Source organism: Myripristis murdjan, chromosome 3 (assembly GCF_902150065.1).
Source record: "Myripristis murdjan chromosome 3, fMyrMur1.1, whole genome shotgun sequence".
In the NCBI taxonomy this organism is placed as follows: domain Eukaryota; kingdom Metazoa; phylum Chordata; class Actinopteri; order Holocentriformes; family Holocentridae; genus Myripristis; species Myripristis murdjan.
The window spans coordinates 27,615,665-27,640,210 of record NC_043982.1 but is presented as its reverse complement, the minus strand read 5'-3'; the positions used below and the strand labels follow the sequence as shown (position 1 = coordinate 27,640,210).

The 24,546-nt window shown below is 39.5% G+C and overlaps 2 protein-coding genes across 2 annotated transcripts; one reads left to right on the top strand and one right to left on the bottom strand.

Annotated features, from left to right (window-relative positions):
• Window positions 1-5,060: 5,060 nt before the first annotated feature.
• On the top strand, window positions 5,061-13,066 carry LOC115376769 (zinc finger protein 771-like). Its single transcript, XM_030076532.1, has 2 exons — window positions 5,061-5,339; window positions 9,048-13,066. Exons 1-2 carry the CDS (start codon window positions 5,174-5,176, stop codon window positions 10,049-10,051), a joined length of 1,170 nt encoding a protein of 389 aa, XP_029932392.1. The 5' UTR covers window positions 5,061-5,173; the 3' UTR covers window positions 10,052-13,066.
• A 781-nt stretch (window positions 13,067-13,847) lies between these two features.
• On the bottom strand, window positions 13,848-18,440 carry LOC115356849 (macrophage mannose receptor 1-like). Its single transcript, XM_030048137.1, has 6 exons — window positions 18,301-18,440; window positions 16,819-16,886; window positions 15,787-16,167; window positions 14,782-15,117; window positions 14,611-14,662; window positions 13,848-14,045 (listed from the first exon to the last, which is right to left on the bottom strand). Exons 2-6 carry the CDS (start codon window positions 16,853-16,855, stop codon window positions 14,021-14,023), a joined length of 831 nt encoding a protein of 276 aa, XP_029903997.1. The 5' UTR covers window positions 16,856-16,886; window positions 18,301-18,440; the 3' UTR covers window positions 13,848-14,020.
• Window positions 18,441-24,546: the final 6,106 nt, after the last annotated feature.

Here is a 24,546-nt window from a genome sequence, read left to right as displayed (position 1 = left end):
AATAGGTTTCAGTAATTTTACTTTCAGATGTTCCTCTTTGTTTTTAAGCAATAAAATATCTTTTTTGGTATTTCTGCTTTATTTGACAGTCACAGTAGAGAGAGACAGGAAAGGCAGAGGAGAGAGGTAATAACATGCGGCAAATGGCCTTCGAACCCAGGACACTACAATCAGGACTCAGCATTAACACATGGTGCATGCTCTTATCTGAACAATATAATAGCTTTAAATTTTCAATTTTCAGCAAGGTGATGCAGATAGGTAACTCTAACATGAAGAATCTTTACTTATTGTCCAAAATGACCCCAAGAAACTTCTTTGATGGCATTAACACAGAAACAACAAATAATCTTATAGCTGGACACGCAGGCAACAAAGAGAAAACATCACACTCACAATACCTGCATCAACAGGGCACACCAGTTTCATCATTTCACAATGAGCAAGTTTACATGCACACCTTATTCCTGTATTAACCAGAATATTTGCAATATTCCGGTGTTTAGTTCTGAAGATAAGGCCCAGCAATGTGAATTTTGACCTTTGGGGGACCTTTCACAATTGAATCAGATTTGTCTTTACTCATTAACAGTCTCTCCAACAAGTAATCCAAATCCCTCTTTTTGAGTTATCTTGCTAACAGACACACACACAGACAAACAAAGAAAAAAACAGAGCAAGGAAAAAGAGTCAAAAATGTTCAAATAAAACTAGTTTGCAAAACTTTGTTTGACTTTGTCAGACAGACAGGAGAGAGATTAGGTCCCAGGTCTAAATATATTTTGTGCCAGTGTAAATGCAGTCTTTGATCAACTACAGAGACTGCTTAATAAGCTACAGGAGACTTTGTGCTTTAGTAAGCCTGGCCATTAATATGCAGAGGGAGAGAAAGGTCAAGGTACTCGAGCAGCCAGACTGGAATTGTCGAATACACATTGCTATGAGTCTACCATGGAACAATTACCTTTCTCTGTCTCTGTCTCCTGTGTGTCTATAGCTCACCCTTTTTCTTTCTTTTTGGCTTTCTTTTCTCTCTCTGACTTTCTTATCTCAATCTATTTATGATGTTTGTAAGGGAGAAATAATAGGAAAAACGACAAAGGGAGAACAAAGGTGAGTGGGAAACATGGAGAGAAACAGAAAAGGGAGAAAATGCGCAGAGGTAAAGTTAGCAGGACAGAAAAGATTGGACATAAAGACACAGTGAAACAATGCAAGAGAAAGTAAGCCAACTGATTAAATGAACAATTCAGCGGATCAATCAGTGGCGTAATGGGGTCAGTGTTAATAATATACAGCTCACACCAGAGTTTATTGCTACACTGTTCGGAACGTAATCATCATTGCTCATGGAGCTGTTGCTCTTTGATGAGTGTGCATCATGATGGAAGCAAGTAGCCATTGTGTGGTAAAATCACTCAACAGTGTAATTCTACTGAGCTGCTGCACCAGTGATTTCAGCAAATAGAAAATAGAAAGTTAAAAAAAAAAAAGTCCAATTAGAAAAGCAGTGATTGGACACATTGCTCTGTCACAAACACAGAACAGTGAAACTGAGCTGGACAACATGCATGTTGGCATCTAAAACTCTAATTCCACCTAACTATTTGTGACCAGTCACAAGATGAAATTGCAAATAATGCAGTTACAATGTAGTACTTCATTGATCTCAACAGGAAATAAGTTTTTGGCTGGCACCACTCAGGGATGTCAGAGCATGTGATGTTTGCTGTCAGGGGTTTCAATCCACATCCTTCAGTCTCCCTTAACCATAGCCCACTATTGGCCCTTTTCCACTAGTGCCTACTCGGCTCGACTCTACTCGGTTTGAGAGCTTTTCCATTAGGTGGTAGTACCTGGTAGCAGGTCCCATTTTAGGACCTACTCAGCTGGGGTTCCAAGCGAGCTGAGTAAAGCTGAGTCGAGCCGAAAATGTGACATAAATGCCGTGCAGGCAACTGATTGGACAGGGAGTGACGAGAGCGACTCCTGCACGAAAACAAAACCCGACATTAAAAAAAAAACAAACAAAAAAAAAAAAACGGCAACATCGACCGTGCGCATTGATCATCACTGAAGTTGGCAAAGTCGGAAAATGGCAAGCAAACTGCTACCGCAGTCAAATGAAGAGGTGGAGACTTTTCTGTGCTTGGTGGCGGCTCAAAGAATCCAGAGGGAGCTGGACGGTGCGTCGCCTCACTATGACGACTCCACCCACGGCGAGGTGCTACTCATTTGTAATGGAAAACCACCCAACCGTGTCATGGCGAGTAGAGTCGAGCTGAGTAGATACTAATGGAAAAGGGCCATATGTGTTACAACACATGCAGGCAGGTGAGACATGGGACATAAAGGGACATGATGACATGTGGAACAAGTGGTGAACAAGAGCTGAAGCCATGATGTCACACACGGCCATCTATTTGACATGACATCCTGTCTCTTTCTCTCATGTTTCACTCACCATATATTTACAAATAAAGCTGAAATGATTAAGAAAATCTCCCACAAATAGATCTCTGTGTCTCTTTTCTGTAGTGCATATTTTGAGAAAAGCCATGAGACTGGAAAGACAAAGGTGGCATTTCCATTCAAATCAGTATTCTGTAATGGGACTGCAATTTGGTTAATATAGTGGGGTACAATAGTCAGGAATTTGGTAATTGTAAATATTAGTGGCAGCCATGTATTCACCAATATCTTGTTCCACTGCTTTTGGCACGTATATTTGCAACTAACTCTTGTCAGTGAGGATTAGAGGTTAGGTTTAGGTTTAGAGTCGGTAACAACATGACAAAATACTCAAAACAACAAGCCATTTCCCCTTTCTAAAGAGTTTTTTTTTTTTTCAGGAGTTTGATGCTCTGCAGAAGAATGCAGATCGTGCTGAGATCATCATGATGACTGTCATGCTGGCATGCAAGGTTTACATGAGAACAGTGGTCTGGTCTCTGTTATGTTCTGTGTGTGTGTGTGTGTGTGTGTGTGTGTGTGTGGGCCCCTCGTTGGTATGTCATCTTCTTTCCTCAAAGAAACAATGGATCTAAGTGTCAGAACCCCCATTTCTAAACCAACAATACCATACATGGCTCTTAAGACCGGTATTTGTCAAAGACTAGATTAGGACCCACTGGTGGATAAATAACTGAACTGACTGACTTAAATAGGTTAACCACCTCCTACACACACACACATATGCACACACACACACACACACACACACACACACACCTATACCCCTACACCTATATTTGATATTCATTGATACATTCATTCACCAACCCTAAACATAACCTTGTGCTTTGCGATGACTGACGTAAATAGGTCAGGGTTGGAGGAGGATTATTCTGAGGTTTGCTTCAGAATAAGTCTCCTGAAGTTTTGCTCTATTCCACTCTCTGAAGTCACACCAGGCATGTTGTGTGGTTTTGTGATGTTGATTCTCACTTCTTATTCTGAGGAATATCTTCCAGTGTTTCCTCACTTTTGGATACAAAAGTGGGGAAAAAGTGGGACACTAAATGGATACAAATACACCAACATACATACATTTTATCGGTTATGTTCTTTTCATTCATTTACATATAACTGTACTGTGGAGTATGTTGCTAGTTTTAGGAGAAAATGCTGGAAAATAACCATTAAAACCACATATTGCATAAAACAGAATAAAACAAATCCTGATGCAAACCCCGAGAGCAGCCTTTCAACTGCACTATTTGCAATAATCCACTGGAGTAGAACATGAAATTTAAGGGTATGTCTTTGTCATAGATCAAACTAAAAAGACAGATGGGAATGAGAATGATTCACATTTGTGAAAACCAACAAATTCCATTTACCATTTTAATTCTCCATAGGAAAAAAGAAAGAAATTAAAGGAAAATAACAATTAATTGGCCCATTACCCACCCTGCTAAATTTAAACATATCAACCACTGTCTGCATGGCGTCAGTTCTGCCTGGGGTGATTATCATTCAAAATGATGGCCAAACTCCTGGTTTTCATCTTCACCAGAGTGCTGAATGAAAGTAGAAAAGTCATCTGCATTGTAGCAGCTCCAACGTGTTTCAGTCACGCTCAATAGATTATTTTCCCTTGGTATGTGCTGTCATCTTCTGGCCACAAAGCATCACAACAGCAAACACTAATAAATATGGTTTAATCTGTTTGTCTGAAATTAAACAATTAGACCCACAGGCTTTAAGAAAAGGACAAAGTAAAAAAAACAAAAGTCTCCAAAGACTCCATTATAACCTTCTTACATATACAATTATTGCAGCCTTTCTATGTAAAAATAGTATCATTACATAGTACTCGAGTTCATCTTGCAAATATACATTCTCCTTTGCCATATATTTCTTTTACTACTATCCATTGTTAACAGAAACAGGTGAAAAGAGTTGCCTTTTACTCAAATAGGCTACTTTCTATGAAGTATCTGAATGCTGCCCATCATGGTCTACTTACCTAAATCCAACAATGACAGTCTACATGAAATTCCCTTATCCTCCCTCTGGCCTGCAGATCTACTAGATTTTCAGACAGGCCTTAGATAAACTGAAGCATCTCAGTCCCCACTCTGAGACCATTTGGCATGTGTTGTGTTGGTTTCTGTCACAACCACAAAAGCACTCTGATATTGACTGATAGTGAAACAGCACTCTGTTTGTCTGGCACCACAGATTTAGCGTATCTAGCCTCAGATTATGTTGTGGGAGATCTGGACACATTGGTAGGTCCTAAGCTATCGAAATACAAAAATATAACCCACATACTGCTGAAATAATCCTAACAAACATAAACACGTTGATGTTTGAAGTTGCATCCGTGCGTCCACTGAGTAACATTGGCTGTATTTACAAGATCATAGCAATAGGCCTATAATAAACCGTATGTGGATCCTTGCGTTCAAGTTTTGGTTGAAATGGGGTCAATTTGGTCCAAGTGAGTGAGTTTTTTGTTTGTTTGTGTAGTTATTTGTTTGTTTAAGAAGCTCAGTTTATTCCTCTAATAGTGGCGCAGTGGAGCGTGTCGCATCCTGTTGACCAGCGAGCGGCACCAAAGCCCATCTGGTTCCCAATTCCCGCAGTAGAAGAAGAGTCGGCTCCTCAGTGGACGGAGCTGCTCGGTGTCGGTATCGTCAAAACTTGTGCACTTTCATCCCCGGCGATGTTCAAAACAGAAAAACTAAAAGCCCTGGTCAACGAGCGACTGAAAGCGGCCGCCGAGGAAATATTTGACCTGTTTGAAAGAACTATCAAAGACTATGAGGAGGAAGTTTCGCGTTCAAAGCAGGAGACAGACCGACCACGAAGGCTGCAGGATGGGTGGAAAGGTGAGGACATGTCTGCTCAACTTTTGAATCCAAAGCAGTCCTGAGACAGAGTAAGACTTCTTTGAACTGCGGTAGCTGCTGTTTAGCTATAGTTAAGCCTCCAGTCCACGCATCTCTTGGGCCAACCAGTCTCTTAGTCATCTTTTACGGCTGGGCTCAGCAGCTGCAGGACACAGCAGCTAGCGCCATTTCCCATCCCTTAACGTTTTGGGAGGGAATGCGGGAGGGGATGCAAAATGGCCGTCTCAAAAATTGCATTTGTCCCACACAATGGTTGTGTTTTGTGCATAGTAGTCTTTTAAGAACAGTAAATGCAGTTGTTGCAATACATGCAAGAACAACAAATGTACCTAATATGTCTTAATAAGGTTAGCTGATACAGGCAGGGGCATAACTACTGCATCTGAGGGGCTCATGGGCCAGTTTAGACAGCATCAAACCAAACCCCAAGACACAAGGCTGCTCCGCACAGTGTGGCCATGCTGCAGACCATGCCCACACTGCCCAGGAGTGCACTACAGCTCCAAGCTGTCATGCTCCTCCTGAGGGAAAGTAGGGGCCATCAGGGAAAATTTATGTGATGCTACATCTTAAAAAAGGAACATCTGCAAATGATGATGTGGCACCATCTCAAATGTTGCAGCTTAGAGCTACAGTACATCTACAATTAATCAAAGTTTACATGCACACTCACCACCAAACATGCATATTATAATCGTATCCTGTAAGTGTCAGCTTGGGCACATGTATGAGCTGGTGTTTCCCTACACAGGTACATCCTCTGCAAAAGGAGATCTGCATCGCTTCTCAATTTTTGGTCAGAAAGGGAAGCCCCAGGCAGGTGGTGGAGGACAGGAGGAGTGGGTTTTGGAGCTGTGGGATGCACTAAAGAATTCAGTATTTCACCTGGGCCTATGGTGTCTGAAGACATGCAGGGGGTCTGGGCATCATTCATGTCCACTGCATGCGTTCAGATTTCAAAATACACACAAAAATGGCCTGTTGGGAGCATTTTTTTTTCTTCCCATGTTTGATTTTGTCAGTTAGCAAGATTAGCATTGCAGAGTGACACTGACAGCAGCCAAATGCAATTTGGATAGAGGGAAGTGTTTATGGCAAGCAGACCAGTCGTTTACTCTGAACTGTTTTAGGTAGGCACAAGTTAAACAGTGTTATAGTCCATCCTAGGCTTTAGAGTGGTAAGGTCTTTTATTTCTCTTTTACTTTTCTGTTTACTACCAGTCACAACAATTTGTGTATGGTTATAATCATATAGCCTAATCAATACATATAATCAGTACATAGAACAGAGAACATCAGCCCATTAAATCTGGCCATTAAATTTGGCCTGGTTTATAGCATTGGGTGGTGAGATACTGGATTGCCAAATTCTTTCACCTTTATATTCAAGTATTTAAAATCTAGCACTGGAGAAATATAAATAACTACATTGACAAGGAACACCCTGTAGTCCAAATATTTATTGTATACAGAAGGGTTAGAAATTAAGGGTATAGATTCAAGAAGTCTCTGGAGCTCTAAATTAGGGGCCGTTGTCATCCTGGAACTGATTACTCTCATCAAGATGTTTCACTCAAAAGGTGATCGCTTATAATAACTTTGTATTGAGGGAACAGGACAAGTGAAGCCAAACTGTGCTAGGAAAATGTCCTCTATAGTGTAACACAGCCAGCAGACCCCCTCAAGCATTAGCCTAAGGCCTGTAGGGTTCTCCAAGTGGAATATAGTGAAGGATCATTCATCTGACCACATCAGTTTTTTTTCCACACCTCAGTAGACCAGTGCCACTGAATCCCTCTCTATGTACAGCATCTGTTGGAAGACATCTGCTGGCCAAAAGTGACATTGCTGCCAGTAGGCTAATGCATACACTCTGTGTCACTCTGTGTTTGTTGGATTACATTTATGATGAATCAAGGAGTGAGTAATAACGATCCAGAAAATGTGTGCTGTTCTGAATTAGTGCCTTTGCTGATAAGAAACATACAAGTGAATTTACAGCAGCAGGACATAGAAAGAATAGTGTAACAAGGCAGCACACAGGGGTCTCAGGTTATACCGTAGCTGCTTTTCTGTTCTGTTGAACTAAAATTTGTCATCCTTAGCAGGTTTGAATACCATTTTTGGAATATCTAGTGTAGGGAGTGTTGATAATTTGGGGATTTTTTGCAAATTATTTTTTAGTGTGTTTAAAAATGCATTTATTTTGACTAGGTTCTACATTTTGACATTTTTATTAGAGGTTAATACTAAAATTGCTGACTGTAAAAAGAGCTGCACTATATGCTGTTTCAGCATCAACATGGCAATGTTAGCATGTACAGCAGTCACATTGCAGAATGTGCAATGTCTAGGCAAATTAACTCTCAATTAACTCTTAACAGGTCATGCTACAGTTTTTTTTTTTTTTTGGTTGCTTGATGCCAAAGGAAAACTCACAACAAGGTTGGCATTTTCCATGAAAAATCCACAAGAAAAGCCTGTCTGATATGACATTATTTTGCGATCCAGTTTCGTTCCTTTCGCTATGTGCTCTGGTGAAGGGATGCACTTGATCAAAAAGCAAAGCAGGCCCCACTAGTCATCAACCACAACCTGAAAATGTGTGCTGCCAGCTGTGGTTGTTTGGTAGACTGATCATGGGCACTCCCTCACCAGAGCATATAGCGAACTGATCACTATGCATGCAGAGTTTGAGTGTCACCCGCCTGTAAGCATGCACGAGACACGGCTGCTATCACAGATAATGTCACTTGGATGGTAGAGGCAAGATTCAGTTAAGCGAGGCAACTTTTGAGTGTTGTGAATGCTAAAACCTGAGTAAACATCAACTGTAATACTTTTTCAGATTCTGCTTACAGTGCTTCCCTTAGAATATTTTTTCAGCTGGTGCCGTTGTGCGTGCCATATGTTCACAAGCATGTGACGTTGGTTCATATTCACAGTGTCAGAATAGCTTTAAAATGACCTCAGACTCATAATAGATATTATTCATGTTTGCCTTTTGTGTCTAAATTTACGGCTTTTGACATGTATTTCAAAAGCCGTATCAGCACTACCAAAAATTTAAATTTAGAATACAAAATATGAGTAAATGTATTCTTTTACAGTTATAGTTCAAATCGGTGGTGTTCTTAATACAGTTACGGTCTTAAAAATAGATTACATGGAGGGATTACTATATTTGTTTTTGTTTTATTTGCTCTAAAATTCAGGCACCTGTTTTCCACAACTTCTTTTTTTTTCTTAAAGGCACAACAATATGTGTACACCGCACAACAATGGCAGAGGAGACATAGCAGGAGACAGCAGGTGATTTGTTATTTTTGAACAGGGGACATGGCCCAGTGGGAGCAAACATCTCTAGAAAAAACTGTATTTGTAGTCATGTCTCCCCCAAAATATGTTGTTGAGTGGCTTGGTCTGGGGTGCATTTTTAGCAGCACAGACACTACTGAATGATCATAGAAATATTACATGAATATTATAGGAATACTACAGGCAGCAGGGTGTCTCTGAGATCCCCTTGTTCAGAGGAAATGTTGGCTAGGGCTAACAGCGTCACTTTTCCAGCAGTTGGAGAAACTGCAGACGAGACTTTTTCTGGTCTTGAGGAGCTGAAGCATTTATTAATTGACACATTGACGCCTATTCTAAACATCTTATCTCATTTGTCACTCTCTCCAGCTCCCCCACAACTCTCTGCTGAGGAAAATGAGGCTCTTTGTGTGCAGCAGCACTGTGAGGAAGGCAGGACCAGCCTGGGCCAGGAGGACCAAGAGCTCCCACAGATTAAAGAAGAACAGGAGGAACTGTGGACTAACGAGGAAACTGTGCAGCTCCAAGGGGTGGAGGAAGCTGACACCAAAGACTCCATGTTCAATATAATCTACGTACAGAGAGGTGATGAAGATGGAAGACACCCCCCACATCAAAGCCACATTGTGGAAAATAAAGGAGAGCCTTTACCCAGCAGCTCCACTGAGAAGATGAAAGCAGAGCCTGATGAAGAGGGTTGCACTGCATCAGAACCAGCCAGTGACTGTCAGTCCTTTTCTTCACCCCAGTCTGTAGCTGAGAGTGAAGATGGTGACAGTGATGACAATTGGAGAGACAGTGGAGATGCTAAGTCGGGTACAAACACAAAGAAACCACAGCAACTAGGGGAGACAATAGAAAGACCGTATAAGTGCAGTGTTTGCAACAAGAATTTCAGAATTAAATCCATTCTGACACGCCACATGAAGACACACACGGGAGAGAAACCCTACAGTTGCAGTGTTTGCGGTAAAAGTTTCATTCAGCGCTCCTACCTGCAGACTCACATGAATTCTCACTCTGGTCAGAAACCTTACACTTGTACTTTTTGTGGCAGGGGATTCACGCAAGTCGGAAACATGAATGCCCACATAAGAATTCACACGGGAGAGAAACCTCACAGCTGCACAGACTGTGGTAAATGTTTTAGAGAGAAAGCCGATCTCATCAAGCATACAATAATTCATACTGGTGAGAAACCGTACAGTTGCACTATCTGTAATATGAAGTTCAGCGCTCAGTCTAATCTGACACGCCACATAAAGACCCACTCAGGAGAGCGGCCGTACTGTTGTGTTGTGTGTGGAAAAAGATTCATCCGACGCTCTCATTTGAACATTCATATGAAGACTCATGTAGGAGAAAACCTATAGACATGTAGCATAACGCTTCTGCTCACCACGTGGTATTTACTTGATCAATTTTAACCAGAGCCTGCAATTTTTTACTCTTTGGTGGTGATCGGCATCATCACAAACAGTTTTAGTTGAAATTTTTATATTACAACTAACATTTGGAGAATCATTGTTGTATACAGTAATATATACAACAAAATATACAGTATATACCATATACAACAATATTGTTGATGCCAAACAATGACATGAGTGTTGAATTCAGGGTACCAATACCAGTATTGGTATCAGAAATGTTCAATAAACAGCCCCAACTGGAGGCATTGTCTATTCCCTGTAGTTTTGGGGCAACATAATCATTAGCTGTTCAAAATTTTTTAAATAAATTCAGCATTAACCTTTGAATGCCATTGAATAGTCCTAATTTGGAGTTTATGAGGTCTTCACCATTAACAATTAAATTCATTTACCTGTCTGCCTTTGGTTAAAAATTCCACAGTTTTATTGAATTCTTCTGCACCAGATTCAATGTTTCTGATGTTTTTAAGCTATAGCCTACCACTGAACCCAACACTGACTTTATATGCTATAACTGTTACACCAGCCTGTTGGGAAAATTATTGTAGCTTAAACCAACTCTTGTTTATACTTACCTGTCAGGCTTAACTGCAGAGGGAGATCCAACAAAAAAGTGAATACAGTAGCACCTTGCTATCAAACAATTGAAGAAGATCAGTTGAATCCTCTAATTAATAGGCTGCCATATCCTACCTAAAATTTACCTGTGCATTGTGCCTAATATTTAGCATTTATATTTATATTTTCCTGCAGTGTGTAAGAAAATGATGATTTGTCCAAAAATTTTTAATTTAGTAAAGATTCTTATTAGAGGTCATAAAAAGCATCAAATTGAAGTCTCTGATACCTGGTGATAGCTCGAGTTTTCTGCTGATCCACTCAAACAAGACATCGCCCGGTTAGAAATGTAGCAGGGGTCCAAGTTGACCCCCTCAAAAATGATCATGGCTCAAATTCTCCTTGGAGATGGAGCTTATGTGTTGTCTTGAAGCTTCATTTTTATCAAGTTTTTATTGTACAGCATTTATAATTGAAATGTTGCTAATATTAGTGTTTTTCATAAATAAACCTCAACATAAATTATATGCATGTAATGGAATTTTTATTTATTTATTTATTTATTTATTTATTTTGAAACTCCAGTTTATCCATCCATCACACCTTAATATGAACTTCCTGACAGTTAAATTAAGCGGAACATGCCACCTGATTTGACATTAAGAAAATTGCTGTTATGGTAACCTAATTGGGCAAGAAGGTATTATTTACATCACCTGCATGCTGTGGCCTTCAGTCTACTGAAGAAGCAAAAACCTACTGTGTTGAATTACAGGAATGTGTTGTGGGCACCAGGGCCAGGCTCGTCTGAAGGCTAAATCAATCCACAAGGTTATTTATAACAAGTGTCTACTACATGCCAAGTGACTGTAATATTTTAATGATATTTGAATGTGTCACAAGTTGAAGTGCCTGCTGTCAATATTTCAATATTTATTTTGCTTCATTGGTATGAAATTTCATGAAACAATCTTGTTGGGGGGGGGGGGAAAGTTACTGCCCTATGATCAAGTTGATGGTTGAGTGAAAATCTGAATGTGGGGAACTTTTTTTCTGTTGTTGGTGTTGTTTGTTTGTTTGAATAATTTGTGAAATTTGTGTTTCTGTCTTTTCCTGTTTCTTCAGTGTTATGGTCATTTTTGTATTTTTGTATTTTTTTCCAGACTGCATTCTTTTGTGTTCCCATTGTTGAGTCAGATAAAATTGTCTTAATAAGACCTCAGAGTATAAATTATTACTGCAGATATTACCTGTCTCAGAATACACTAAGCATTTTGGACTATAAACTGCATGACAAGATCATCTCATTTCATTTAGAGATGCTTGTAAATATTTTCTGGTGGCACATATTTCAGAAGAAAACAGGAGGGACACCAAGAGAACACCAAGAAAAACCATACAGTTGCAAATTTTGTTTAAAAATTCACTGTGACCAAATACCAAACACTCATGAGGACTCAACTCACAGAAGAGAAATGCACAGCTTTGTGTGTGTGTGTGTGTGTGTGTGTGTGTGTGTGTGTGTGTGTAGGAGAAAATCAACTGTAGTAAATATCACATAAACTTGCATGGAGGATAATTCATTTTATTATCTGACTGTCATTTTATTTCTAAAAACAGCAGTTTGAATTTTTAAAAACAAAAGAGAAACCATACAACTGTAGATATTTTGTTGGAATAAAACTGGACGCAATGAAACAGCATGACTTATTTATCTATCAGATTACTACCACTACCACAAGCAAAGATCAGTTCAGGAGAGAACAACATCAAGTACCAGAAAGCTCTGGTACTTATTTGATTGATTGATTGACTGATTGATTACCCAACCCATTAGGCTGAGAAGGGGTTCCCTAAAGAGCTTGTTTTTTTAGCCTTCTCTTAAAGATTGAGAGGCTCTCTGTGGATCATAGGGAGTTTGGCAGATCATCCCACCACCGAGGAACCACCAAGGAGAAGAGTAGCTGGTGATTTAGGGCCTTGTTGTACTGGCAGCACCAGGTGCCACCCTGTGGCGGAGCAAAGTGGGTGGGAGGGAGCGTAAACCTGAAAGGGGGAGTCCAGATAGGTAGGTGCATCTTTGGGTGCTGCCTTGTAGGCGAGTATCAAGGACTTGGATTTGATGTGAGCAGCACCTGGGAGCCAGAGGAGGGATATGAGCAGCGGAGTGACGTGTGTTGTTTTGGGCTGGTTGAAGACCAGACTCATTCTGCATCATCAGCAGAGGCTTGAGAGTGTCTGCCGGGAGCCGTCCCAGTAAGGAGCTGCAGTAGTTGAGGTGTGAAATCACAAGCGCCTGTACCAGGAGTGGTGCTGCATTTTCAGACAGCTATGGTCTGATTTTATTTTGTTATCAGACATTCATTACTCAATTACAGCAAAAGCTGACATTACCTAACTTTAATGTTAACCATACAGTCACTGCAGCTGAAACATTTTTTCCTGTTAATGTTTTGTTGTTGTTTGTTTTCTTTGTAGGTGAATACCCCTGAATCTGAAGTACACTACTTTCCATTAAATGTTTTGTTAAAACAGTTGCAGACTGTGTCAAAGGTATCTATAATAATATTCTTTGATATAGCACTTCACACACAATCAGAATAAAATCAAACAAAACTGCAGATCAGTTGCAGCTCACACCAAGTTATGTAGTTAATTTATAATTTTGTAATTTTTGTAATGCACAACAAAATAGTTTAATTTAAAAAAACATTAAAGCATTAAAAGGAAACAAGGCAGAAATTAAGTCAATGATTAATAATAATTTTGAGTAATTACTAATTTAATAAATAACAGTCATGAAACACTGGATGCAGAAAATGAAACCAAAGGGAAGTTACAAAGTGGTAGTGAGTGCAGTGTGTGTGTGTGTGTGTGTGTGTGTGTGTGTTTGTGTGTGCGTGTCACATCCAAAATTGATGCCTTTTCTCAAAACTGAAAAGTAAATTTATAGTTATTCATAAATTATAGTTATTTATAAACCTCCACCAGAAATAAAACAAAATCCATTAAACTTTTACCAAACTACTAAAACATCAATGAAGACAAAAGTAACTCCTCCTCCTTCCAGTCCTGTTCCAATACAGAAGAAGAAATCGAAATAAAAATAAAACTCAGCTGAAACTAAAACTACAATTTTCTACAAGTACTGTAGTGGTTCAGATTCCTGTGAAAAACATATTTCAGATGTAAAATATGCTGGCATGTTCATAAATATTGTGATTTTTTCTGGTGAAGTCATGAGTAACATTTCATCAAGTGAATTATCAGAAAATGGAAAATCAAAGCCTTTATTCAAGGCTTCAGTTCTCCTCCTTTTCTTCCTTGTGGACGACCTTTCCATCAGGCGCCTCAGTCCTCCACTTTTCTCTCACAGCTGAGGAGCACAAACAATGTTTATTAGTGCCTCATTGTTTGGGGTACTGGGGGTGGGTGGTGGGTGGGTATGTTTTATTTACAGGGATATTTAGGAAGTCAACAAAATACATTAAGTATCTGACACATAAACTGAGGTAAAAATGTTAATTATCATCATTTTATGAAGGTTTAAATTACTGGGGTCAAAGTGAAGGATGAAAATGTTAGTGAACTTGAAACAAAGATAACAGAAGGGGTAACTGTAGTATCTATCTAATTTACTTTGACAAAGTTTTAAGCTTCTCAGAAAGAAAAAGCGATGCAACATTCTCAGACCATCCACATCACTCTCTTTACAAAAAAAAAAATCAAATGAGAACACTGAAAAAAATACTTCAGCTTCTCCTCCCCCATTTTTTTCCTGCCTCTTGCTGTGTCCTCATGTTTGTGATGATGAAATGCAGATGGAAGTTTGCTTCTTGCTAACTCTGGTGCCAAACTTTTAGAACTGTGCTTTGTCCCTTCCAAATAAAGAAACAAATGAAGTGAAATAACGTTTTTGCACTGTGTTTAAGCATCATTACCTTTTGCAGCATCGCCTCTTCAGGATCCACTGAGGCTGATTTTCCTCTTTAGCTGAAGAAAAGGGTGGTTTAGAGTTTTAAAACAAAGTGTCATATATTAAGGCCTGTGACCAGACCAGAGGGGTTTTGTGAGTAAAGAACTGACAAACTTTCAAAAAGATCTGAACTCACCAGCACCATAACAGACAAAGGATTTTCTTTCACTACAAGGCCTAACCAGCCATTTGCCATTTGAGCTTGTAACCACACATGTCTCTTTTTGTCTTCCATCTGGTTTCTGTTGCCAGTTGGTGAATGACATGGTGCTTCCATCTGACCACTTCCAAAAGACTCTGAACAGGCCGATCCACACAAACGTATTCGCAGGCCTGACCAAAGAGGAGATGTTTGTGTTTTCATCTTCGTTCCTCACAATGGCCAGGTCTGTGTAGTTCTCCCTGCAGTACCTCTGAGCCTCAGTCCAGTTCTTTGTTTCCTTCACCACATGGAATCTGTGCGAGCCTAGGGCTTTGACAGCACATGAAAATATATTTTTAGCAGACGTCATGATGCAGTAGTTTCAGGTATAATCAAACACCAATGAGCAAGAGGGAATATCTGCAATACTGTACTTTTGAAAGCATTTTGCCATGTGGGTTTACAAGCCTGAATGGCAGTGACTGAGGGGCCACATAAGAAGCTCACTAAGTAATTGCTTTTAAAATATTCTCTTGAGCCAGTAGGTTTTTTTATTTGTTCTGCACAAACACATTGAAAACAAATAAACAAACAAAAATAACTGTGCAGCGGCTAAAAATATCAGTGAGGTCTTGATAAGAAGATAAGAGCTGATCAGATTGTTTTTAGTAAGAGGATAAAATTTAGTGTATGCTTTATAGGGATGAATCCTCAGATAAAAAAACTTTTTCAGTAATCTTTTTCACATGATGGCCTTTCTCTGGACCCACTCGGTAGTAATGAAATCCTCATTCAGTTTTCTCTCCCACAGAACAAATAATGTGTATCCTAAACGTCTCGCACAGTCACCCAAACTGAGATGTTTTTATTGGCTACTTTCATCATCTGGACATGGCAAAACCTTTGCTTAGCTAAATTACAGCATGATGGCAGGAGCAGTAATTAACACCCTGGGAATGAGAATGGGCTGTTTACTCATTTTGTAAACTTTCCTCTCACCGTTGTAGCAGATGAAATGGAGTTTTTTACTGCAAGGATCATCCCACCATTTTCCTTGCCTAAACTTGACACAGTCCTCTATCCTTGAGTAGTCATTGGGTTCACCAGACTTCCACCTCCTGAACTCGGTCTCTCCTTCATTGTAGTAAGAAGTATTTTCCAGAGACCACCTCCAGCTGTTGATGTCATTGTACAGCCCTATCCATGCGTGGCGCTGACAATTGCCCAAAGCATGAGACAGCATGGTCACATCCTCCTGACTGGCTATGGTGGCCAGATCTTTGTAATGGTGCCTGCAGTAGGTCTGGGCGTCAGTCCAGTTTTTTTCATATTCAACAACGTGGTACTCACGAGGAAAACATAAGGAGAGGGAACACAGCCCTGTGATGACAGTCAAAGCATGTCATTTAAGCACATTTAACAAACTTTAAAAAAAAAAAAAAAAAAAAAAAAAAAAAAAAATCAGTATAAATTGGAAAATGTGTGACAATCCACTCCTACTTGAGAACAGAGCCTCCCAAAAAGGCCAAAAATATAAATAAACAATGAGAGATAGGAGATTACTTGAATGCAAAATGAAATATTTAAGCTTAGATGATGTTCAGCTTACTGTTAATGAAAAACATGATTTAGTTTGCTTCATTTAATCTGTCTTCTCAACTTTCTCATTTTTGTAATCTACCCTTTTTTTTTGCATTATTTTTGGTTATTTATTTGTTTTATTTATTACCAGTGTATGTGTGTAACACTACATGTCATTTGGAATCATATTAGTTAATTTATTAGTCGACCATCACAGTTACAATGTGTGCATCATCTTTCTGTCTTTCCCCTTCTCTATTCCAGTGACATGTAATCATTTACCAGGTTAATGTTGCCTGTGGAGAAGCTTCAGCTTGACGCTTTACATCGCATGGCCAGTTGTTTTGTGCTCCCTGCCAATGTGCTCACTCATTTGAGTAAATTAAATGTTTGCATTCAAGTGTTTTCCCTCCTCATTTTTGAAATCTATGGGTATAAAATTGCACTAACCTGACAAGATCATGATGATAAATGCCTTCCCTCTCATGATGTAAGGTACCACAGTTCTTGTGCACTTGCTGTCAGCAGAATAAGAAGAAAACCAATGTGTTGGCCTGCTTAATTTTTTGTAATCATATGCAATATTTGAGGAATCAGTCCCAATGATTTCCTTTTAAACATCAGTGTCAACATGTATCAAAACAGCGACAAGTTATTCTTTACTCAGAAGCTGCCAATACCAAAATTGCAAACTTGGCTTGCATATTCACATACGCCCAGTGGCCACTTTACTAGGCCCACCTGTACAATCTAATGCAGTTCAATACAACAGCTCTGCCATAGATGTTACCTTTTAAGAAAGTTTATTATGTTCAGTTTTGCAAATTCTATGTTTATCACTGAGGTTGTAGTTTGCCGAGTTCCTGTACTGGACTACATTATACTGAGAGGTGTTTCTATTTTTTTGTCCTCCCTATTTATATGAGGGGGACAGAATAGTAGAAACAGCTCGCAATAAAATGCAGTACAGCACAACAGCACCACTAACTATTAGCTCAATGCCAAAGAATTGAATGAACACCTCTATTACTGTGACAAAAAGAAAACCTGAGCATTATAGGCGATACACGATTCCCACAAGAACTTTGATTTTATAAATGGGGGAAGTTATGTTTCATTTAAAGGGCTATTTAGACAGTCAACAAGATACCTGACACAAAAACCTGGGTAACATTTTTTATAATAACTGTTTTCTGGAGGTTCTCAAATTTATTTATGAAGTTGTTTATATTCATTTATTCACATGTGAACATGCAACTCCATATCTTGCCAAAGCAAAACAAATGTTAGTGGCAAACACTTTCTGTTTATTTAATTGTGTGTGTGTGTGTGTGTGTGTGTGTGTGTGTGTGTGTGTGTGTGTGTGTGTTTATTTGCCAGTTTCTCTAGTGGTTAGTTTATGTAAGTATATTTGAGCAGACGGCAGGAGGTGAGCATTGATCTGGAGTGTGCGTGTGTGTGTGTTTATTTGCCAGTTTCAGAGTTTGGTAAATGTCCTGGCCTACCACAAAACGTGTGTAATTACTTGCAGTGAAAATGCTTAACACATTCCTCATGGACATGGAGCCAATGAATAAATAAATAAATAAATCCACCTACACCCTATTATTACCAGTTTGCAAGGTAACTGCTTGAGCTACACCTATATGAAACAAGTGCCCCAAGAGTTTTGCTATTCTGTATGAATGTGTGAAAAAGCAAACGAATAGCCTACATCCTAATACATTTGCATTCACAATCTCAAAATAGTTATGTTACTCATAGCATATTTTTCAACCTTTGAGGATATTCCGTAAGTAGTGCTGAACCAGTGAAGCAAATTGATTTTAATATGAACACTTACCCATCTCCTCGCCAGCAAAGTCATAACCTGAATAAAATAAATTCTCTCTAACAGCGGACACAAATAATTGTTCAAAGAAACGGCTTTACCTCTCTTGTGTAAAATACAGAAACGTAGTCTGTCACTCCGTCTGTGTCAACCCTCACTGGAAGTAGGACAGCAGTGACCTGGCAGTATGGATGAGGTGTCAGTGCAGTATCAGTGTAGTGAATGTAGGTCTGATCAGTACACTCCTCTAACATGCAACAGGTTTCTTTGCAGCAGCACATCCCATTTTATTGGACATGGCATGGTAACATCCGATCCTGTGTTCTGTTAAATGTTTCCACCCCTCTGTCTCCTCTTCCTCCCTTACATGACAGTCTGATCATTTGAAGATAAAGATAGCCAGTCATCACTGCATTTTTGTTTACCTGACAAAATGCTATGCACTTGGTTGCAAGACTATTTGAATATTGTGTAAATGACATTTCATTTTTCCTGGAAGTGCCTAAGGTGTTGATGAGCTTATGAAAGCACAGAAGGAGCCGCATTTGACTGCCATTAAAATGTGCGTGTGTGTATGACCAAAACCATACTCATATGTAAATATGTCATGAATTGAACTGTTGTTGTACTGCATGGTTGATCGGGTAGGAGATTGCACCTGAACACCCTTGATCCTCAGTTCATACATTATAGTTGCTGTTTGTTTGTTTGTTTGTTTTTTTTTCTTAAACAGGCAAACAGACTGTTTCATGGATATCCTTGACACACATCTGGCTGCTCTTTTATAGATAGGCAGGTTGAGCCTCAACCAGAGAGCCTGTGTCCACCATGGTGGCCATATTCCCGGGTCAGGAGAGGAATTATGCCTGAATAACACAGAGCCAACATACAAAGATAACACAAAGGTGATGCATCCAGGTGGTGCTGTCCCTATCATGCCCTTGAATGTGGAATGTGACTTGAATAGGTTGAAAACTATTCTGTGAAGGTATTGCAGGTGGCCCCTGCATGACCACACAAATGTGAAACTAACTGGTGCTTGGAGCATTTGTTGAGTGACTTTGGTCCCTGTGTGACACAGCAATGTCAGTCTTCAATATGCAAAGAAGGTATACAACAGTGGACTGTCTGACTTGGAGCAAGAAACCAGACAAATATTTATCTCCCAAAGTCCCACAGTGTTTATTAGAGCCAGTAACGCAGTGGGAAAACAAATCCCTAATCAGCTGTTCAGGTTTACACATCACTGATTCTTGGGAATTTGGATAAAACAGGTTTTAATTTTGAAAAAAAAAAGTGTGTTAAATTACAAAATCTGAAGGTATATCATTATAGGCCAAGGTCTTGGCTGTTCAGCAATGTACCGGTGCAACCTCCTCATTTTGCATTTTTTTCATAAAATAGGTTTTTCCAGTTATTAGGCTACTTTGTTTTTGTCAACACCGTCACCGTAATGTTTTTTTTTTTTTTAATTTGAAAAACATATTTTTGTATTAGAGACTATTACTTTAATAACTCAACAGCACCAAAGAAACATATTGTAAGCATATTCATTTAAAACCAATATAACTGCCTCTGACGGTGGTGACACTAATCTGACGGTGGTGACAGTGGCCTCATTAAAACATACATTTCCAAAATTTATACCACTCAAGTCAATGGCTTCTTGCTTAACAACTTTATTTAACTATTTGGTACAAAAACTAACAATCCTGAGCACTGTTATAAGCATTTTTCAGACTTCAGTCATCACCGTCAGACATAAAACCTGACGGTGGTGACGTCTGACGGTGGTGACAAAAACCTTCTCTTTCACATGATAAGCATGAGTTGTTCACATTAGCCATCTTGTTTTCCCCCCTGTTGCTACCTGCATCAGACCTCTTCTTAAAAAGTATACATTTATTCCATAATCTAATTTAATATTTTTTATACAGAAGTGACGGTGTTGACAGTTTATGGTTGTGACAGTAGCAGTGTCCAAAAATATGAAGAGATTTAAGAGAAAATAGAAAATTTCCAGGAGCCTGAGTGGTCTTGAAGCATGCAGTAGAGCTGAAGGTTTGAAAAGGGCTCCTCAGGAATGTAATTGACCTTGTAGTTTTTTTTATTATTATTTTTTAAATAAATATCTGACGGTGGTGACAAATATCTGGGACACATTTTGAGCAACCACAAAATAATAGTAAATATTGTTCAAAACCCATCGTTTGTGATGTACCCTTTCATGTGGTAAAGATATTATTCAATGAAATTATTACTTTTGGTTGTTTTAATCAAGTTGAAATGATTATCTCCTATCCGAGGACAACTGGCTTTGTAGGGCATGGGCCAACATATAATCATTAAATTAATACAAATTAAAAATAAACCTATAAAAGAACCTTACAAATGTGCAAAGGACCCCCTGATTATGCCCTTGATTCTTTTTATTCATTAAAATGTTGTACATTTCCAGCAGAAATAGCATTTTTCTTAGTGGGACATGATTTATCCAAATTCTCAAGAATCAGTGACATATTCCAAATGTGGATGTGAAAATAATGAAGACTCTCCTCTTTAAGTGAAACTGAGCTCACACTCACAATCCCAAACTCATTGTTGTGTCATTCAAAATATTTTGGTTTAGAAACACCTTTGGTTGAGCCAGGGTTTACCCTCTTTATCACAGATGTCTTAAGTTTTACATATATGTTGGTTCAGTTGGTTCAGAAACTTTACCTTTATAAGTCATAATTATGAGCCGTATTTATCATGTACCCATTTTTGTGGGTACAATTTACACTTTACTATACAGCTTACAGTCCAGCCTCCTTGTCCCCTTCTTCCCTCTGTAATATGAACATACCCTCTATCCCTCTGTTTACCATACACTATGTAAAGCATCCTAAGTGGAGGCAGCATTATCCAAAAGTGGGAACTTGAACTGTTGCAACCTTAAAGCTGCATGCCTAATTAGCAAGCTGGACTTGCTTAGGGAGTTGGTAAAATGCTGAATTCTGTTTCTAAAATAAATTCAACAACATTAATGAACTTTCAGTGGCAGAAGATCTCTCTTCCCACAAGAATTGAAGTGTGCCTTGTTGTTTTCACACAGGGAATGAGGGAAGTTTGCTAAATTTCATCTTTATTTATTTATTTATTTATTTTGTGCTGTTGTTTTGTGCTGGACCTCACTAATGATGAAGACTGAAGTTTTGTTTTTGAAAGTTACAAATTCACAGGTCATGGAATAAAAATCAATGCCATTTATGGATTGGATTTAAACGGCTGAACTTACTTTGGATGTTGCTCATTGCTTATGATTACATAACAAACCATGTGCTAAAGCATGTAACCTGGGCTGAGTTATCTACCTGAGACAAATAGATGATTTTTATTGCAATCTCCTTGTAAGATATCATATCATATAGATAATTCTTTAAGTGAAAGGGTGATGTCAGGTGGCTTCAAAGATTCAAAACAAAAATTAGACAGGTCATGAAAGAATAAAATACCATGTTCAAAGGTGAAAATTTTTTAAATATAACATTTCATAGAATAAATGTTGCAACATCACATGAGGCAACATCACAGAGGTTACAAGTGGGCCCACAGGAGAAAGGTTTCATGGTCAAATAAGACAAGAGGCTGTTTTTCACATGACTCTGCACTGCCCTCTAGTGGTGAGTTTATGTAAGTATATTTGAGCAGACGGCAGGAGGTGAACATTGACTTGGAGCAGAAAGATGTCAGGAGCATGGGCGTTTCTTGGACCTCAGGACATTGGGGGCTGAGCCCACTGCCTTGTAGGGGGGTCCGGGGGTATTCTCCCCCGGAAAAAAATTGATAAACAAGCTCTATTTTTATGCTTTCTCATGCATTTTGGCACCTTTTTTTTTACTTGCAAAAAAACTGCAACATGTACTTTAAAAACACCCATTTATTTTCAGAATTAACAATGAACAATATACAAATGTCTCTCCAAACTTCTGCTCTCTCTCAATCTCACTCTCCATCTCCTCCTCTCCATCTTCTGTGCTCTCTCTCTCTCTCTCTCTCTCTCTCTCTCACTCTCTCTCTCTCTCTCTCTCTCCACCTTCTGCTCTCTCTCAATCTTACGCGCTAGCTGTAATGATCTGCTTAAATACAATAATTAAGCATTATAAAATGGGCGCGTCCCATGTGATTGGCTGAGCCGCGTTCCATGCCATTGTAAAATCAGGGTAACCCACTGGCAGACCGCAGCACAAAATATCCCTGCGCCACTGTAAACGGACATAGCGTTGCCTAGCAACCAACTACTCTGCGCTCCACTTCCTCGTTAGGTCACATTTGTTTCAAGACTTTTGTAAACAAAATGTCAGACTTTGTGGTGAATTTTGATTTGCTGGGTGGCCTGAGCCTGGATGAGTGGTTGGAGGAGCTGCTTGGTGTCTGTTAAAAGACGCTGAATTCACCACCAGCAACAATGTTTTCGCCGGTGTGGTAAAGAAACTCCGCCCAGAAGGACGTGACAAATCTTCCCACCACCAAGCCATAACCGAGGCAGGCTGCCAGAAGATGAAGCACTTTCAGGCACCAAGTTCAAACACACCTTGGGGGCTTGTCTGTAAAGTCTGGTTTGACGTGCAGCTTCATATGGGACGCAGGGCGAACGAGGGCAACCGTAAAGCCCGACTCTTTCAGCATACGCCACGACGAAAATGGCCCAAAATATGTCACGCTGAATGCACAAAAAATCACAAAGATGCTGCCGAAAAAAACATAGAAAGCCTGCGGGGATTCATATATGAGCAGCCGGGTAACCCACTGTGTCCGGTGGCCTCCCTGGAGAAATAGCCTACCTCTCCCTGCTGCCTCCTGATCCACCTGCCTTTTATCTCCACCCAAAGCGGACACAGTGTGACAGCGCCGATGTATGGTAAATTAACAGTATAACTTTATTAATGTTGTTATTGTTACATCCGACGTTAGGCATACGTCTGCGCAAAGACGCACCTGTCGCGAATGCCGCTTGAATAGCGCACGGTGATATTATATTCCTACTCTGTAGTAAACCGCAGAGAGGAGGAAAAATTATCCGGGGCTAAAGAAAAAAGAGCCCCGGATGCCCAGGCCAGGCGACGCCACTGGTCAGGAGGACACTTATTTGCATGTTGGATGCCATCATGAGTGACTAAATTAACTGGTTGGACATAGAGAACAATAACGTGAATTGATAAGTTTGATATTTTCCTACATTACAATTTGCATAATGTCAGCGGTAAGCTAGTGTGCGTGGTATCAAAATAATATGCTAATTTAATATGCATAGATATTTTTATTGTTTTAGGAATCCACAACAGAAAGACAAGACAGGAAGCAGTCATATTCACGACACGTAGACTAAGCATTTTTTTAAAGGTAATTTGAGTTCTGTCTATGCACATGTGCATTTATGATTCTAACTTTCCCCCTTTTATGCACCATGTGACTCACCAAAACTACTCAGTGTCAAAAGTAAAATGCAGTTGTCCAACAGGCATATCTGTATCCCAAGTAACAAGTTGGGAAGGAATTATTACACAACCTGTTATTAGCCATGAATGTTGTACAATCATATTAGCAGGATGGGATAAAACAGCACATGGGGCATATCTGTCTTGATGTACAGTAGTTATTCTGTACTAATTAGATTTAATTTCTAACAACCATGGAGGTGTAATTTTCAGCAACCAGGGTTGCTGACTTAGTCGCTCACTGGTTAAGCAGACTTGCTTTAATGTGCATTGCTATGCTGGTCACTGGGCAGTCTGGTTTGTGAAATTATAGCCCATAATGTCAATAATTCTGCTTTTGAATGGAATAATTCCTACAATCTCAGCAGTATGGCTTGTATGGTCTGGCCACCCAGACTAATGAATGGGCACATTTTGCACAATTTATTACCTTTAGATGAAATACACCCAGGTCTGGGTGAAATTATGGCCATTGCATTTCACTAACACACTTTCAGTGCTTGTCACAAAAAAATGGATTTACACCTCACAAAATAACATTATAGGCTATGTGAAACGCTAGTTTGAAGCAGCTGAACTTATTATGAAAGCCAAATAATGTTCTGCTGCTGTCATAAAACCAGCATAAATAGCTCAGCGTAGAGGTACATCAGGATGAAATCTATATAACGATTTCATAAGGCTGCCGTGCGCTGTGTATTCAGGGATAAACCACTCATCAGGTGCTGGTGGCTCCAGGCCGCATTAACCAATCAGCGGACAGAGCCACCTCTTGAATCCGCCCCCGCTGTGACGCTATTGGCTGAGATCATTACGTAGTGGCGTTATGGGCGGAGTTTGGTAGTCCAGCGGTTACATGAGCAGCAC